The sequence below is a fragment of the Gavia stellata genome, chromosome 10, assembly GCF_030936135.1.
Source record: "Gavia stellata isolate bGavSte3 chromosome 10, bGavSte3.hap2, whole genome shotgun sequence".
NCBI lineage: Eukaryota > Metazoa > Chordata > Aves > Gaviiformes > Gaviidae > Gavia > Gavia stellata.
In genome coordinates, this window is record NC_082603.1 from 19,381,200 (window position 1) to 19,398,388 (window position 17,189).

Here is a 17,189-nt window from a genome sequence, read left to right on the forward strand (position 1 = left end):
TTTCAATGAAAAATAAAGATCATTTTGAAGTAGTGCTCTGTATCCTTGCCAAAAGTAACACAGTTAAGTAGTTTAACAGATTCTTTACTGGCATAAGACAAAAAAGTGTCCAAACCCAAAAGCTACTTTTAAAGGTAATTGACAATTAAGGTAATGACTACGTAAGATATAGTTTCAGAATAATGTTTTGAATGTAGTTTTTTTTTAAAAAAAAGGAAAAAAAAAAAGCAAAGCTTCTAAAACCCATACTCAATTCAGTGTTGTTTTACTTTTTTATTATTTAAATACACCATACTAGAGCAAATGTCTCTGAAAATATCACAAATAAAAGATTTTTCTTCATTCAGCAAATTAGAAGTAGGTGAAAATTTCTACACAGTAGCTGCTATGAGCCTGACTTCTTTTTTTTTTTTTTCTCTTTTTTCTTTTTTTTGCCATGGGAAGTAGCAACATTAGGACAAAAACACTTACATGCATACATACATTGTATTTTACAGAGATACAATAAAAGTGTTTGTGATAGAATATCACAAAAGCCACATCTTTATCTCATGTTCAGTTTGATTGAAACACATTTCCTTACAACACTTAAATATACAAAGAGCAAATAGAATGTTGTTAAGGTAAAACACAGGGTACAAACTGGCCAGTGCCCTGCTAATTGTTAATGAGGGTAGAAAGCAGATTTCAATGCTTCTTTTAATTAGCTTCATTAGTCATCTTCCCCACCCACCCCCCCAAAGATGTCCTCCGGTGGATCTTTTTTCATTTTCTCTACAGTCTCCCATTAGCCCAGGTTCATGGAGTCCTTAATGTTCATATTCAGTCATTTTAATACACCAATAAATGTGGGAAGGGCAATCAAGAATAAAGAAGGTGCAATGGTATGGAGCTGGCACTGATGCTAGCTACAAAGGTGACTTGTCTACTTGGAGACATGGGATCCATCTGTGATGAACAAAATTTGAGATGAAGGCACGCATTCTGCATTACTCTGACCTTTTAGCAGACCTGTAAGAAATAAAAATGGGTATCTTAGCTAGGATACTAAATTTGAGATAGGAAACTACAACATGACTGCTTTTGTCTTTCCCTTATTCACTAATCTCTTTTTTATTAGATTACTTTCCAACTGTGACTTGATTAAGGCTTTCTACACTATCCATTCATACTGCTAACGTTTCAACTTCAAATAGCAAAAAGCAAACATTTTCCGCAGTTTCACTACTAAAAACAGCAGACAGGGAGGAAAAAAAAAAAAAAGACGCGACAACAATAAATAAGTGTACTTTCTGGTAACAAATCGTACAGTGAATAAGGTGGTTTTTCTGGGCCTCTTTTAAAAGGGAAGAAACATTATGCCATGCCTTTGAAGAAGCTCGTAATATGATCTTATAATTGGAAGAAATAGTGTGTAAAGCAAATAAGAAGTACAGCCAATATCCTCCCAAGGCAACTTTGGTTAATATGCTGCATTGCACAAGAGCTAAATATAGATATTTCAGGATTTTTCCCCCCCATTTAAAATTCCTCATCTGGTGTGTTAGTTAATGTTACATAAACATTTTAATATATGAAATCAAACATGTGCTTTCACACTGGTGTTAATGAATTGTGATAATTAAAAGTGTCTAACTCAATAAAAATCTAAACTTTCATGGATAAAATAGAAATGATCATCCATAGTCTTCAAATACAATCTGTTTGCAATTACCAAAATGAAATAATATATATTAGATTTTTATGGTTTTTAAATGACATTTTGCGCTTCCCAGGAAGTTCTTTTTTCACCCTTTCTCTAAGTTACTAAAAGCCTGAGGTCTATTAGTAACTGCAACCCCCCACTTTCAAGCTAATTAAAGTAGTAGAAGCTTGGAGGTTTAATTCCCCAGAGCTGAAGCTCAGTGTGAGAAAGGTAATTTGTCTGTCCAGAACAAAGATTAGGGAGCAGCCAGCAAGCATATTTAATAAATGAGCATCAAATATCTTCTACTATGGACACAGACAACACCAATTATGTAACTACAAGGGAATTGTTGAGTGATATGTAAACTAGAAGATTTTTAAGATCTTCTCTGAGAGACGTAATCTAACTCATACTTTATTTAAAAGTATAGAAGCTGAAGGCAAGTGTTTGCTCCAAACATTGCCAACCAGTGGAAAATTTACACTTTTAGTAGGTAGTAATACTGTTGCAAACAAGAAATACTACAGGAGCACTACCACTACTAAAAAAGCAGAGAGAATTCTTGACAATACAGCCCCTTCAAGTGAAACAGCACACAGGACATCACAAACCAAGAGTTTGCATTCTGCAGGCAAGCAGGGAGGCAAAAGGCAGGAATACCCAACGTCACTGCATTTGCCTCCTTAAAAAGAAAAGCAAGTTTTTAAACAAAGTTAGGTCATGCAACCCTTCCAGCCTGCACCAATCACCAATACATATTAACCTGTAAACTATATTAAGACAGTAGTGAGTTCGTAACTGTCACCTTCACATACGCAACAAAAATGTGTTTTAATGCTGGGAGTATGTCTCAATCTCTTCAGTTTAATAACAAACCCTGGGAATATTCTGCTATGTCTATAATCTCTAGTGGTAGAATAACCTGGAGACTGATTGATCTTTAATGTTTAATAAAAAGTATCTGTTACAGGCAACTCTGTCATAGTGGAAGAACATTTTTAATCAGTGGCCCTAAAACACACAGCCTTCTGGAAAATATCTCTGTTTACATCTTTAGACTGTTAAAAAGCCAACATACAAAAGATTACTCTTTTGGCACCTGCCCCTGTAGCTTCCAAAACTCCAGAAACCTGACAAATCTATGAATTATCAACTTGTCTCCTCAACTATATTCCAGTTTTCTGGCGTTCAGGTGCTCTGCAATTCCCCTTTGAAAACCAGTAGGAGAACTTAGACAATTTTCTGGAGAGATTATCTTATAAAGAAAAAAAACCCCACACTATAATCTCTCCCCCCAGTCTTCTCCCTAATACCTCTTCATCTGCCTCATCATTGACTGTAGCAATGCAGTTAACAGGCGGTGACAGGAACTAATAAAAAGCTGTTCTCGCTATTTTCTCTGTGTTTAGCTTCTACCAGGTGTCTACGGTCGTGAGCTCTGCAAGCCCAGTCCAATTTCAGTTCTCTTTTCCATGTTCTATGTTCCTCATCAAGTCTACTGCTTTTATTGCAACTAAATCATTTTTATGTTTTGCTAAGGCATAGTAAGAAACTGATAAAACTAAATGACAATTTAGACACCTATTTGAAGTTACATTAAACTTTACATTCACAGAAGACAAGTGGATAAACTACTCTCTCAGAATGGTAAACCTTTTACTGCAGTGTATAAAGATGAATGTTTTTACCTATATTTTGAAATGGGATACCTACAAATATTCATTTAACAGATTCACTGCTATGCTAGCTAGTCTATAGTACGGATTTGTTTCATTAAAATTCACAACAGTATAAATCTATGAATCTTTAACTGTATTTGTACTTCCTTGAGAAGAGGCTGCACATTCTCCTCCAATCTTAATTATCTTTGTTCTGTCTAACTATATAGGACTTTTGTACTCAACTCTCTCATCACCTCGATTGACAAATTAAGTAAATAAAAAAGGCCCATGTTTTATTTTGATGTAATTACATTCACTGTATAAGACTTGAAAGAATACTTAAAATTAATCAGTAAATTTATGCACAGAAAAAAAACCAAACACAGATATTGAAATGTAGCAACACAACAAAAAAAAATCACGGAAATTAAAAACCAGTTTATGTTTTCTTGGACATATTTTTCCACTAAGTAAAAGCACTAAAAAATATTCTGTACATTACAGAATAGATCAGCCTAGCAGTTGTCCCAGATTTTTTTAATCTTCCAAATTCCTATTTGCAGATAAATGTTATTTTTTGTGATCCTTACAGGCATTAATGAAGTTCCTATTGTAAATCTATAAAGAATTACCAACTGAAGTGTGCGCTTTTTGTTTCATTGCAATAACTCAGTGCTGTGTGATTGCCTGGGTTAATGATGAAAAAGTCAAATATACTATCAGAGCTGATGGAAAAATCTATCACCAATCTGAAATTAAAATTCATCTGTGGTCAATAAGATTTAATATCCATGCAAGTGGCGCTGTAAAGAGTAAATGAATCAATGTCATCAATACATAATCAGTATGAAATATGATGTGAATAAAATTATGTGCACGAGTCATACATTCACTCTTTTCTGGACCAGGGTGGAATGAACAGTCTCTTAACTCAAGGTTGACAGTAATTGTTACAAATTAGGCACAGCAGTTATCAAAATGCACTCACTTGCATAGCTTTAGGACTTATTAAGGAGATTAAAATAGATCTAAAACTATCTAGTTTCAGAGTTACAGGACAACTGTTGATCAGGAATTTTTTTTTATTCTTCTTCTCTATGTGATTTGTACAGTCATTATTTACTCATTTAGCTAGAAACCAAGAGCTATCAAACAGAGATATACAATCTCCGGTTGAGCTATTAGTGTTATGGAGCGATAAGAAAATAGCACTTTGGTTTTTAAATCTGAGTTATGACATACAAGACAGACAAGAAAATACCTCTGAAAGAGTACCCCAGCATGCTTCCTCAACTAAAACCTTAATATTAAAGTGAAATACATTGGTTTAGTTCAGGAACCTTCTCTTCACAAGACATTTATTTCCATATTAAAGGATCTAATTTTCCTCCCACAGTAACCTGCTCTCTTGTAGCCCTGAATTTCAAGATTATAAAATAAAATACTTCTCTTTGTTAAGAGTTTATATTAACGTATGCTCTCCATTTCGCTTTGTACATAAGGAGTTCAGCAGCTGTACAGATGCACATGCCCAAACCAAAATAAACTGACTCACCCTATATGTCATATTTAAAAGGTCAGTATTTTCGCCCCATGCCTAAGTTATTTAAGGTAAGTTCAGTTACTTAAACGTCTCCTTGCAGGGGTGGGGAATGTCCACTATCAGAATGAAAAGAAATTGATCTTCATTTAGCTGTAATAAAGCTTATTAGTAATTGTTGAGTATTCACCTTCTGGTCTGGCAGTAGTGGATTACTCTGAAGTGAATTCAAATGGCCATTGATGAGAGCTGTAGGTCTATCATGTTCACAAAATAAACTGCCATTGATGTAGTGAAACCGATCTCCGGGGACCAGGCGATTCCGGCAGGTAGAGCATGTAAAACACTGAAAAAAGGAAAGAGACAGCAAGTGAAACTACAGCACAAATTAAGTATGCTGCAGGTTTGAAAATTACACTTCAGAGACTGCGAGCACAGCTGAGATATGGAGCTGCTTGGTTTCTAGTCTCTCCAAATATGGCATTAGTCTTACCTGTTGGGACTATGCAGTACATAACTCAAGTATAGTTTTACCTATTACGAGGGAACAAAGCTACACACTAAGGGAAGCTTTTTAATATATACTCATATTTCTAGTTATTGCTTTGCACTTCATTCATAAGCAGATGCAGATTTTATACTAAAGAAGCACAGCATTACTAATCAGCTACCAAAAAAAAAAATACACAGAAAAAAATCCTCACCTTAAGATGATAGACGTTGCCCTGTGCCCTCATGACCAGCTCGCTAGCCGGAATGGACTGTCCACAGGCACTGCAAGCACCACTATTTCCAAATAACCTGAAACAGAGGTGATGATCATGAATAATTTAATACACAGGAGGCTCCAAGCATTTTTGCGCATCACTGCCATGGTTTATTACACAACTATTTTAGACTTCTGACCCCTGTCTTCCAACTTGCTTACGTGTCATAATATGAAAAAGTATATTTTTGTGTAACAACTGGTAGCTTCACCCTACCTTGGATGTGGTTACACAGGATTTAATCAGAAATATTGACTTACACCTCTAGAAACACAAACAATTCTGTACGACACACATTTTATCAGATTACTGGGTTCATCATAAAAAAAAAGATACAATTCATGACTGGAGTTTAAATGCATTGTGTCCTTGAAATTATATGAAGAACTCTTTTGTACTTTAATCATATCTTGAGATATGAGTCATCAAAAGGGTTAAGAGGATTTGATTGTATATCTAAGAAGACATCATGCTCAGTGTATTGAAACTCCAGTAAACCTCCATCAGTGCAGAGTTTCCATTAGAAACTCTCTGCTATCCAGGTTGATATATAATGTGTATGGGTTAACCTTTTCAATCATGGTGTCAACACTTTAGATTTGCCTCTGCTCATCTCTTTCATCCTAACCTTCTCTCTCTCTTGATAATGAAATGCTTGCTCCAACTTCCCTCTATCTGCTCCTGAGTCCACAATTTAGATTACTTCATCTCTGCTAGCAACAAACTGAATGAAATTTCGATTTGAGCAGAAAGTAATTTACCGGGATCTGGACCCATTTGTCATCATATCTCTCTGGGTGTTTGCTGTATCACTGCAGTTTTCCTATGCAATCAAATGAGACCACAACATCTGCCATTGGGGGGGGGGCACACACAGCAGGGGGAGGGGGGAAAAAGGCAGAAGAGTGGTGAAGAAAAAATATATACATAATTCTTCAAATCCTTTTAAAGGCACAACACATCGATTCAAAATATAATACAATAATGATTATTGAGTTCTACTTTTACAGGCTACGTTAGCTAGAATTAGAAAACCTTTATTTGCTTTTGCGCATGTCTCTAATACACACAAATATTTATAAAGACTACCACAATCATTTTGCAGTAAAAAAGGAAACTGAACTAGCTGGCAGGGTCACAGACCCACTTTTCTGCACGACGTAAAACATAGTAATAGGATTTACAAATTAGCGTATTGGTGTCATAATAAATATTAATATTTGCATCTCCTTCCTGTCCAAATAAAGTCATAAAATTCTGTTTGTGTCAACCTAGGAGACGCATTACAACAGAATACCCGTAATCTGAATGATTGCAGCGTGCCTCTGTATAAAAATAATTGCTTTGAATTTTCAGAATCTGAGCTTGCAGAGGAGGCTTGTCATGTTCAAACTACTAATTTGCTGTCGCCACTTTATTGAAAATAGCCTGTAAGTTGTTATTAAATGTATCGACTGAACGACAGAGAGAGTAGTAAAACTGCCCCTTAAGATGGCTTTTAATAGGAAGCTGAGAAACAAATTTTGCAGCAGCATCGATTTGAAGAGTTCAATCAAAACTCCATTTCAAAACTAATTAGTCTGAGATCCACGACACATTGACACGTTCTTGCAGAATCACAGTGGTTACAAAGGGAAAGCTGAACTAATACATTGTCAGGACCTCCAGCCAAAGGGACTAAACTGTCTGGAAACTAAGGGTCCATTATTAGGGCATCTTCTAAATCAGGACCAGTTCCGAGTAGTTACATGATGTATTGAGGTTACTTCCAAAGCTTTACGATACACATTTTTCTTCCTCCATTGTTACTAGCAATGAAGTTGGCACATAGAAAAGGTGCAGGCGAAGCACTGCAAGAGGAGGCAGCAAGGCACTGTTACATTTCCAGAGCAAAGATCCAAAAATCTAGGGTAAGGGGGTGGTGACAAGGGCATTGCTGGGTAGGGTGGAGGGAGAAAGGCCAAGATGAACAGACAATGTTACTTGTCCGGGAGAAACTGAAGCTGGTGAGCGGTCTCTCGTGACCTCCCCGTACAATTGCACCACCCAACTGAAAACACAGCTTTCGGAATAATGATCTCATCGCACTACTTGTCTTCATTAAGCATTCATTTGTTATACAATTCTCTCTGACTAGAAGTGGTCGTACACTTTGAATGTCTGTGAATTCTAATAAACGGAGTCAAACTAATCCAGAGGCTTTCCACGCATCTTAGGTTTTCCCTAAGCATGTTCCCAGAACAGGTCTGTTTCGGGAAGTCACTTCAACTGAGTCTTCTGCTAAAATTCCTAAAAATTACTTGCTAAGTCAGAACACCTTTCCGCTGCTTTGTATTATTTACCAGGAAAATTAAGCTTATTTTTGCTTCTCTACTGTTATGAATGGTTTTGTTCTGTAATACCATTGACAGGAAAAAGGTTTTATCTTTTAAAAAAATGTTATCCCTCCTTACCAGTAAAGGAAGTCTTCCACAGTAACTGTTCGTTACTGAAAAAGTTGTTTCACATGCTTTCTGAGAGGCTGGAGAGCTAATTATCTAACCAGGGGGACTGTCCAGGACAGTATTTGATTTAAAAGGCTTGAGGCTTTAGGTGCTCAATTAAGTAGCTATCGGTCTCAGACTGGACTTTAATGGGCTCTTTTCTTTTTAACTGCAGCAATGGGTAGAGATACCCCAGGTCAGGCTAATTAAAGCCAGGGGACTCTTTAATTGTGATGACAGAATTGGTTTCAGTTTCCTCTTTGGGTCCTCAGTCCAAGAAGGTCATTAATATTTCAACATTTGGGCAATGCAATCAATCACAAACATCAAGAGGTTCCCTACACGGACAAGGCAGCTCTTCTACACTTAGCAGCATTTTACTGAGCCACCTTAAATTAACTACTGTGTGGTTCCCACACAGCATTCCCCACACCCCCAAACACTCCTGGGCTTTTGGGTTGGGTTTGGTGTTCTGGTGGTTTTTTTTTTTTTCCAGAACTTTCACAAGAGTGGGAGTGAAGGCAGCAAGAAATCTTTTCAGCCCAGTTTCCCGTCTTGCTGCTCAAAATTCAGAATCAGCAGAAACACATCTCTAGCAACTTATACTAACAAAATAAGGTTCCAGTTGAAATTTCCAAAATCGTGGAGACAGATTTAAGTGCTCTGATACTTGCCCAACACGGTGCACGTTTGTGCCCACAAACGTACAAGCCCTAGCAAAGAGAAATGCACATCCAGACCTACTGATCCAGAAGCGATTGGTGTTTCTCTACATTCCCTATACTTAATCTAAATTCTGCACCAGCTATATTAAATGTAACAAAGAAAGGCAACACAGAAATTACGCCTGGAGCCAAGTCCATTAAAGGTACTTCAGAATAACTAGAGACCAAGCACCTTAAAAGCACCAGAAGCTATTGATACTTAAAAGGGGGGCTGTGCATAATGGCAAGTGCTGCATTAGAGAAGGGGAAGGGAAAAAAAAAAAAAAAAACAGCCAAATTACGCTTGGTTAATTCAGAGTAACAGATCTGCCCCCAAGTGAATTGGAGGCCTTGAATTAATTCTGTTATGACAAATCAAGATAAACGTTCCCCCTAAATTGCATGCGATTTAATTAATTTTTGAGATCCTGGGTTTTTTTTTTTTTTTCCTAGCTAATAGTTCACATGCTCCTGTGCTGTCATTGTGCTTGAGTGGGCAGACTTCAAAGTGATATTAAATAACCAACTATTAGATTTACCTAGCACGTCCTATTGGAAAAGTGCCATTTAATTACCTAGCCTGTTCAATTAAAGGGACAGCATTCCCTGAATATAGCAGCTTGCCGCCGATTACCAGGGAAATGAACTCGCTGCCTGGCGGCCCCCTCCGCGGCGCGGCGCGGCGCACACTGCGGCTGCGGGCGGGCGGCTGAGGCGCCCCGCGGCCGCGGTCCGGCGCGGCCCCACGCACCCCCCGCGGAAGGGGCCGGAGGGGCTGCGCCCACGCCGCGCTGCCAAGAGCGGGCGCCCGGGGAGGGGCCGCGGGCGCTGCCCCTTTAAGACGCGCCTGGGCACCCCCCCCTTCCCCTTCCCCACCACTCCCTGCTCTCTCTTAGAGGCCAATTTTGTTAATTAAATGTTTTGTTTGCGACGCGGCTCTCATTCATTTCGGACACGTCATTCCGAGCAGATCTAAGCCAGGGACCAGATCTCATTAGATAAAACCTATCAGAACTAAGAGAAAATGGAGGAGACACTAATTAAAGCTTTTAATTGTGCGGATTCGCTGCCACGCTGGTGCTTTATCTGGCATCTTAAGGTTGGGAGGGCTCCGCTCCCCTCCCTGCAAGCGCGCTGCTCGCCGCGGGGAGGGCGGGGAAGGGACGGGGGGTTTCGCCTCCCTCTCTTTTCCCAGGAACCTTGGCTTTCGGCGAAAGCTGCCGCTGTAGCTCTACGGCTAATTTGTTGTCGGGTTTTGAGGGGAGGGAGGGAGGGAAAGGGGAGTGTTGTGTTGTTTAAACAACAACAAAAAACCACATACAACCCCAGACGGTTAAAAAAGCTCATTAATAAATGGCCCCGTGGTCTTGGCCCGGAGGAGTCAAGTCCCTTTCACCTGGCGCCTGCCGGGCTGATCAATCCTCTTTCGCATTTTGTTAGCCAGCTAGCGTCCCCCCCCCGATTAACAACTGACTGTGCCCGTGGCTCTTTCCTCGGGAAGGGAGTGTGCTGCCACAAAAGCCCCACAGAAAATTAAGAGGGGGGAGGATGGCAGAGGGGAACCGGAGAGACTCGCTGCCAAGTGGGTGGCATCGCCTCCGCAAACAGACGAGGCCATTTCAAGCAAGAAAAGGGGCGAAGGCCTCGCTCATGCCAGCGCGACCCACGTGGAAGCCTGCGAAGTCCATTTCCAGTGGGAAAGCTCCAAGTTAAGTCAGCCCTGGCAGAGCCAGACCGTCCTACTCCACCTTGAGTGTACGATGTCCAGTTCAAGTTTCAGCAAGCATCTGTCAGAGTTATTTTTGCAAGTCAAATTACACAGATCTGAAGAGAAGTCAGGCGATAGAACAAGGAGATCAATTCAAAACCCTCATCTGATAAAGCATCCTATTCATAATCGCCTACATTAAAATAAACGAGTATTAATTTTTGGCAACACAAAACCAGAGGACTGCGATAAGCTTGCCTGAACTTGCCTCTGGGACACAGTGGACGCATCTTCTCTTTTTAATTAGTAGTAATCAGACATGAGGGTTTGTTTGATGGTGTTGGTCTAGTGATGAATCTGTACTGTTCAGTGCATCTTAACAGTAGTGTCAATTTTTCCACTTCAAACGAGACTCTTTCCCTAACACCGTTCTGCTCTATTTAACTACAGTTCTGCCAGGCTTAGGCTTCTTGTTTAGGATGATGACCGAAAAGCACCATTAACCCCCCCTCCATGTGCTGATTTTCTAACATTTCTCTCTAAAAATACCCCCAAAACGAGCGACGCTAAGGCTCCAACTCCTCAAAGATACTGAGGGCCATGCTTCATCTACTTAACTGACCGAAGATGCAGCCATGTATCAGGGCAGAGGCTGCACTATCAGAGTGACCAAGACTTAACTCCCGTCCTTTTAGACTAAGGAGGTCTCCATGCGTATGCACACATTCAGTACAGTCCTGATCTTCTCAAACATAAGTCAAGTTTTACAACATAAGCGAACTTGTAACATTTGGTGGCTGATTGTTTGGTTTTGTTTTTTTTTTTTTTTTTTAAAGGAAGAAAAAAAGTGGAACTTTATGGCCATCAGGGAAAAGGAAAACCTGGGTTAACTCTTGACATTTACTATAAATGAGAAGCCAGAAGCATTTAAATAAAACACAATTTGTTTTAACTAAGCATTTCTGTTATGCTGGGAAAGTATGAGGCTTTTTTGTTGCTTTTTTTAATTACTGAATGTTGAAATAGAACACCTCCTTGAAGCATTCATGTGCATCAGTCTATCAAACCATTTACTCAAATTAAATGTGTAATCCTTCAAAATGCCTCCTTTTAAATTAATGAGTTTAAGTAGCTTGAGTTCACCTGAAAAGATCGTACGGGCACCTGACCTCATGAATTCTTTCTATTAATTATATTGGAAACTCGTTGGAAGGGATACTCTGTGTAATCTTACTGTACCCCAACAGATGCGAGATTAATAAGGCTTAGTTCCCCCTGCCCAAATCTGTGGCATTTAAAGCAAACGGCTTCAAAAAAGAAAGAGATAAGAAATAAAGGGCAAGAGCGTAGCCCTCCTCTCCTGTCCCCTGCATTTTCTATACTGGATGTTAAGAAAAATGTCGGTTCAAAGCTGCTCCCTAACAATGTGACGACAAACATTATACCCCTGGTTTTGGCTATAAGTAGAATCGGTGGCCCTCCAACTGACGGTTAATCAGCTCTTTCACAAGGAGAGCAGAGAATGAGTCATTCTGTTTCCACTCAAAGGAGTTTAAAGGTGCTTATGTAAATATCATAATTAATCAGATACTAAAGGCAGGCATTTCATTATTTAGCACCTCTGCCACAGCCTTATTTAAGCCCTACCATTTTAACATTTACCGTTCAGATATGCACACTTCTCCTTCAACACTACAACAAAGCAGATTAATTTAGCCTCTCTGATTGCTGTTTATTTTTAGTTAGGACTTGTTTTGTGCTGACAAACCACTTTAAAGTTACAGTCGTCGTTCCGCCCCCCCCCAACTCTTCCCTCCACTTGGCAGCCGCAACTGCGCCCTGGGCTGGGCACTAACATCCGCACCCCTCTCCGCTCCTAATGAAGGAGCGATCCTGAGCCAGCCCCCCCCTCCGCCCCGCGGGCACCCACCGCGAGAAGTAAAGGTGGAGGGGGGGGGAAGGACAAAAAGGCAGGGAGGAAGGGGGAAAGCGGCCCCCGCCAGCCCGGCCGCTGCGCGCCGCCGGCGCCTCACCTGATGTAGTCGTTCCTGCAGAGGATCATGCCGCTCTTGGTGTAGCAGGAGGTGCCGATGTCCCCCAGCTGGGCCTGGCAGCAGGAGCACTTGAGGCAGCGGCTGTGCCAGTAGCTGTCCATGGCGTAGAGCAGGAAGCGGTCGGCGATCTTCCCCCCGCAGCCGGCGCACCTCTTCCAGGAGAGGGAGCCCGCCGTCACCGGGGGCGGCTGCGAGCTGCCGCCGGGGTTCACCATGGCCTGCGCGGAGAGAGGGGCGGAGGCGGGTCAGGGCCGGGCCGGCAGCGCGGCGCACCCCGCCCGCCTCCCGCTTCGCCCGCGGCGGGGCCAGCGCCGGGCCGGGGGGACACGGGGCAGGCCCGGGGCCGCGCAGCTGGCGGGGGAGCGGCGGGGGGGGGGGCAGAGCCAGCGCCCCCGCCGCCGCCGTCCCCCCCGCTCCGGGCTTGTACAGCTGCAGCTCACAAGTCAGGAACAGTCCCGGGGTTTGTTTTGCTTACGAAAAAAAAAAAAAAGTGTGTGAAGAGTGAATAAAAAAAAAGTTGTGAAACTGGTTCTTCAGTCTAGGAGAGACTCTGCAGGCTCGGGGCGGTAACGAGGGGCTCGGGACCGGCCGTCCAGACCGCGGGATTTTTTTTTTCTTTTAGTTTGGAGGCATAAAAACACCCAGAAAAAAATACTGCAGACCGAGGACACTGGCCCGAATAATAGATCATTGAACTTCAGGACGCCTGGTAACTTCCTACACAAACATACTCAACTTTTGTCTCGCTAATCTGCCCTTGATCAGCAGTTTAAATGCTAAAGCTTTGTTACTCCAAAAAAAAAAAAAGTTTACCGACCATAGGAAGGCAGCAGAATAATGAAGTGCAGCGCTCCGGCGGGAGTTACGCTGGCCGCCTCCAAAACTGCTACTAAGGGCATTTTTCACTTTCTAATAAATGCTTTATGCAAGCAGGACAACCGAGAGATAATATAGGAATCAATTCATAAAGCTTACTCTAAACCGATTAATTTGTTGCCTTCAATCCAGAGTCCAATAAACTCCCGGTGTTCCTTTAGTCACTTATACTATAAAAAGATCAAGTTATTTACTGCCAATTAAGCAGCATGTTTTGTCTTTGTCCTTTGTAAGCCGTATGTGCTCATGCCGAGGCATCTGGCTATCTGCTAAGGACCTTCAGACTGATACCTCCAGAGCAGCGAGGACGAACTTTTCCTGCCTCTGGCCCAACTCGGCTGCAGGAGGAGGAGAACTGAGGCCGATTTTAAACACGCATTTCCTCAGAAAGAGTACCTGGAGGTATGTCCAGTCACCGCACAACAAACCAGAAGAACTGCACCAATTAAGCTGTAACAAAAACCCCGAGACTTTGGAAAGAAAACCACTCTAAAAGCCATTAGCATTGCATTTATCCGAACGCATCATATACCTTTATGTAAATTGATTTCTGATGCATTTGTTCAAGGAATTGCCTTTTGTTACAGTTTCCAGCTACAGCCTAAATGAATCTGCATTTCCTGCTCCGAGTCTTTAAACCGTTTCCCTACGCTTTAAATCACTTCGGATTTCTTAAAAGAAAGAAAAAGACTCCATGCCACCACCTTCGCCCGTCTTTGTCGAAGGCAAATACATATAAATGTAAAATGGGAAACGTTACACTGAGAACACCATCCAGTAACCCCATTAAGCTAAAGCTCTTAAGGACAAGCAATACCTTAATGCTGATTAAATCTAAAAAGATGAATCAAGAGGACTGACCAGAAAGTGACTCCCTTGATAACTAAGGACGGGCCCTCATCAAGTTTCATTTAGAGTCGGGGGGAAAAAAGCTTTTAACTTAAATAGGCTTACTCGAGTAATTACACAGCCAAGCAATTTAGGTCCTGGGATAGGAGTCAGTGAAATAGAAAGCAGAGCTGGAAGCTAGAGGCAAAATAACCCCCCCTTTTAACAGCGTCTCTGGTGTTTTTTTAATGGAGACCAAGGGAGGGACAAGCGGAGAGCTGGCAATTTGTAGTACAAAAATGGATGCTTAATTCATGTCTTGGTTTTAATTAGGTGATTCACCGGATTTCTCCTGGATTGAAACAAAAGACCGTGTGGGGGGCAGGACGGGAATTGGAGAAGACAGAAACAGAGAGCTCACTTTGATCTTTTCTGCCACTGTTTCAGAATAGTGTTTACTACAGGGGAAGCGGGTGCCCCAGCCCCCCCGCCCCCGTCCCCTCCATTCACGGCCGGGGCCGGCAGAGCCCTTTCCCGGCGGCAGCTGGGAAGGGGGGGGGGAAAGGAAAGCCGCCCCGAGCGGCGGCCGCCGCCGGGCTTTGTAGGCGGGGGCCGCGACAATGCCCGGGGCCCGCGGCTCCCCCCGCGCCCCTCGGCCGCGGCGGGCAGCGCGGGACGGCGGCGGGGCAGGGGGCGCGGGCACGCAACCGCACGCACGCACGCTGGGAAACGAGGGGTAATGAGCGGCACGGCTTACCTGCTTCCCCTCTATATTGCAAAAGGCCGGGGCGCAACGTCGCTCGGGGTGCCTGAGGAGGTCTCCTCGCAAAGGAACAAACACAGCGCTCGCCCTCGCTCCGGCTTTCGGGAGCGCTGGAGGGAGCCCCGCGCCCGGTAAGGGGCAGCCCGGGCTGGAAAAATATAGGTATTTCTACGAGAGGCGTCTGCCCGGGTCCTTCCTCCAGCTCCCGCTTCCCTGGAGGGGAGCTGCAGAGCTCAGTCCCTGCCGCGGAGCTGCACACGCAGGGCGCCGCCGCCGCTCGCTGCTGCAATCGCCGGGCAAGTTTGGCAATGTGGCTTCACTTTGTACCGCGTCCCCCCCGCCCCCCCCCCCCCCTCCGCCCCCTTCTCTGGGCTGTGGCGGCTCCCGAGCCTCCCGCGGCGCGGAGCCGGCCGGCCGCGGCCCGCCGAAGCGGCTCAGCGGAGAGGGCGAGAGCCGGCGAGTTTGAGAGGGGCCGGGCGCGGAGCTGCTGTCGGGGATCCTGCGGCGGCGGCGGCGCTGGCAGGACGCGGGAGGAGGCCCCTCCGCCTGCGTGAGCCCGTGTGTGAGAGAGAGCGCGAGTGCGTGCGTGTGTCCCTACGCGCGCGCGCGCGCGCGTGTGTGTGTCCGTGTGCGTGTGCTCCCCGCTGCCCCTCACACATGTGTTACTGACAGAGCAGAATCCCAACTACACTCCGGCTCGGCTCCGCCGTCAGCCCGCCGCAGCCAATCCGCCCCCGGCTTGTTCAGGCGGAATAATAAAACCTGCCAATCCCCGAGAAGACAAAGGAATGAGTGAAAGGGGAGGGAAAAAAAAAAAAAGGGAGAGAGAGAAAGGGAGGGGGCGAGGAGGAGGAGGAGGAGGGGAATGGAGAGGAAGGAGGGAGTCAGGTGGGCAGCGGTGGCCGCGCCGCCCGCCCGCCCGGGCGCTGAGGAGAGGCGCGCGCGCGGCCGTTAGGGCGCCGCTGGCGGCCGTTAGGGCGCCGCCCGCCCCGCTCCGCTCCGCTCCCGGCCACCAGTTGAGAAACTTGGCGGCGAGGGGCCGTCCCGGCTGCCCCCGAGCCGGCCGCCGCCGAGGACAGGCCCGCTCCGCCCGGGCGGCGGCGTCCGTCAGAGCCCTTCCCGGGTGCCGGGCGCTTCCCCCGGCGCCGCGGTCCCCGGCGGGCTGGGGCGGAGGCGCCGAGGGTAGGTGCGGCCCCGCGGCTGTGGGGGCCAGGCCCCGCCGCCCTCCTGGCGCCCCCCGGTGCCTGCGGCCTCGTCCTGCCCCGGGGCGGGCTGGCACTCGGGTCCCGCGCTGGGGCGGGGAGGAGGCCGTGAGGGACGTGCCCGGCTCGCCCCTCGCGTGGAGGGGGCCGTGTCGAGCCGCCGGCTTTTAAAAATTCGCCCGGTGAAACCGTCGGGGATCTGCGCTTGGCAATCCGCCTCCGGATACGGCCCGCTATTACTAGCACCCTGCAAAGGTTTAAAAGGGTTAAACTGCCGCAGTTGGCTGGCAGTTAGCAGCACGGCTTGTCATTTGAGAAGACAACTGCATTTCTGAGGAAGAATCCCAGGGATGATAGCAAATCAGAAGAAGTAATATTCAGTAGGGACACTTCAAATCGGAAAAAACCCCCACGTTTTAATTGCACGTTTTTGAGGCCTAAGCGCAGCACGCAGGATAAGTACAGCACCATATAGCTTAAAAAGACCCTCGAAATAATAAAAGTATCTCTGAATGCGCCGTAATTAGTGGGTGTTATCCCCGTGAACAGTTATTCCCGCAGGCGGCGGGGATTTGCCCAACTGCTGGAATAGGCTCTTGCCTGGTACTGTCTCACACAGGGCATACGCACGCCTCTCTCACACAGCATAGGCAAACGTGCTTCACCGAGCGAACCACGGCTCCAGAGTCAGAGGAGTTGCAGGTTTCCAGCATCTGTGAAAGAACAGAAAAACTTGACAATACGAGTTTCTCGATTCCAGGCTGCTGACGTAAGTAGCAGCCAATGCAGCGAGGACGGTGGGTCTGGCTGGCCGAGGCACCGCTGCAGCCGCAGCAGCGCAGGGGCAGCGGCCCTGTGTGCACGCAGGCCGAGACTGACCTGCGCCGCAGGAGAGGGCAGGACAGGTCCTGGCACC

General features: G+C 45.0%; 1 protein-coding gene across 1 annotated transcript; it reads right to left on the reverse strand.

Moving 5' to 3' along the window:
* Window positions 1–720: 720 nt before the first annotated feature.
* Window positions 721–15,372, reverse strand: LMO4 (LIM domain only 4). Its single transcript, XM_059821994.1, has 5 exons — window positions 15,066–15,372; window positions 12,584–12,822; window positions 5,593–5,689; window positions 5,079–5,234; window positions 721–1,011 (listed from the first exon to the last, which is right to left on the reverse strand). The coding sequence occupies exons 2-5, from the start codon at window positions 12,817–12,819 to the stop codon at window positions 1,003–1,005; spliced, it is 498 nt and encodes a 165-aa protein (XP_059677977.1). The 5' UTR covers window positions 12,820–12,822; window positions 15,066–15,372; the 3' UTR covers window positions 721–1,002.
* Between the last annotated feature and the right edge of the window lie 1,817 nt (window positions 15,373–17,189).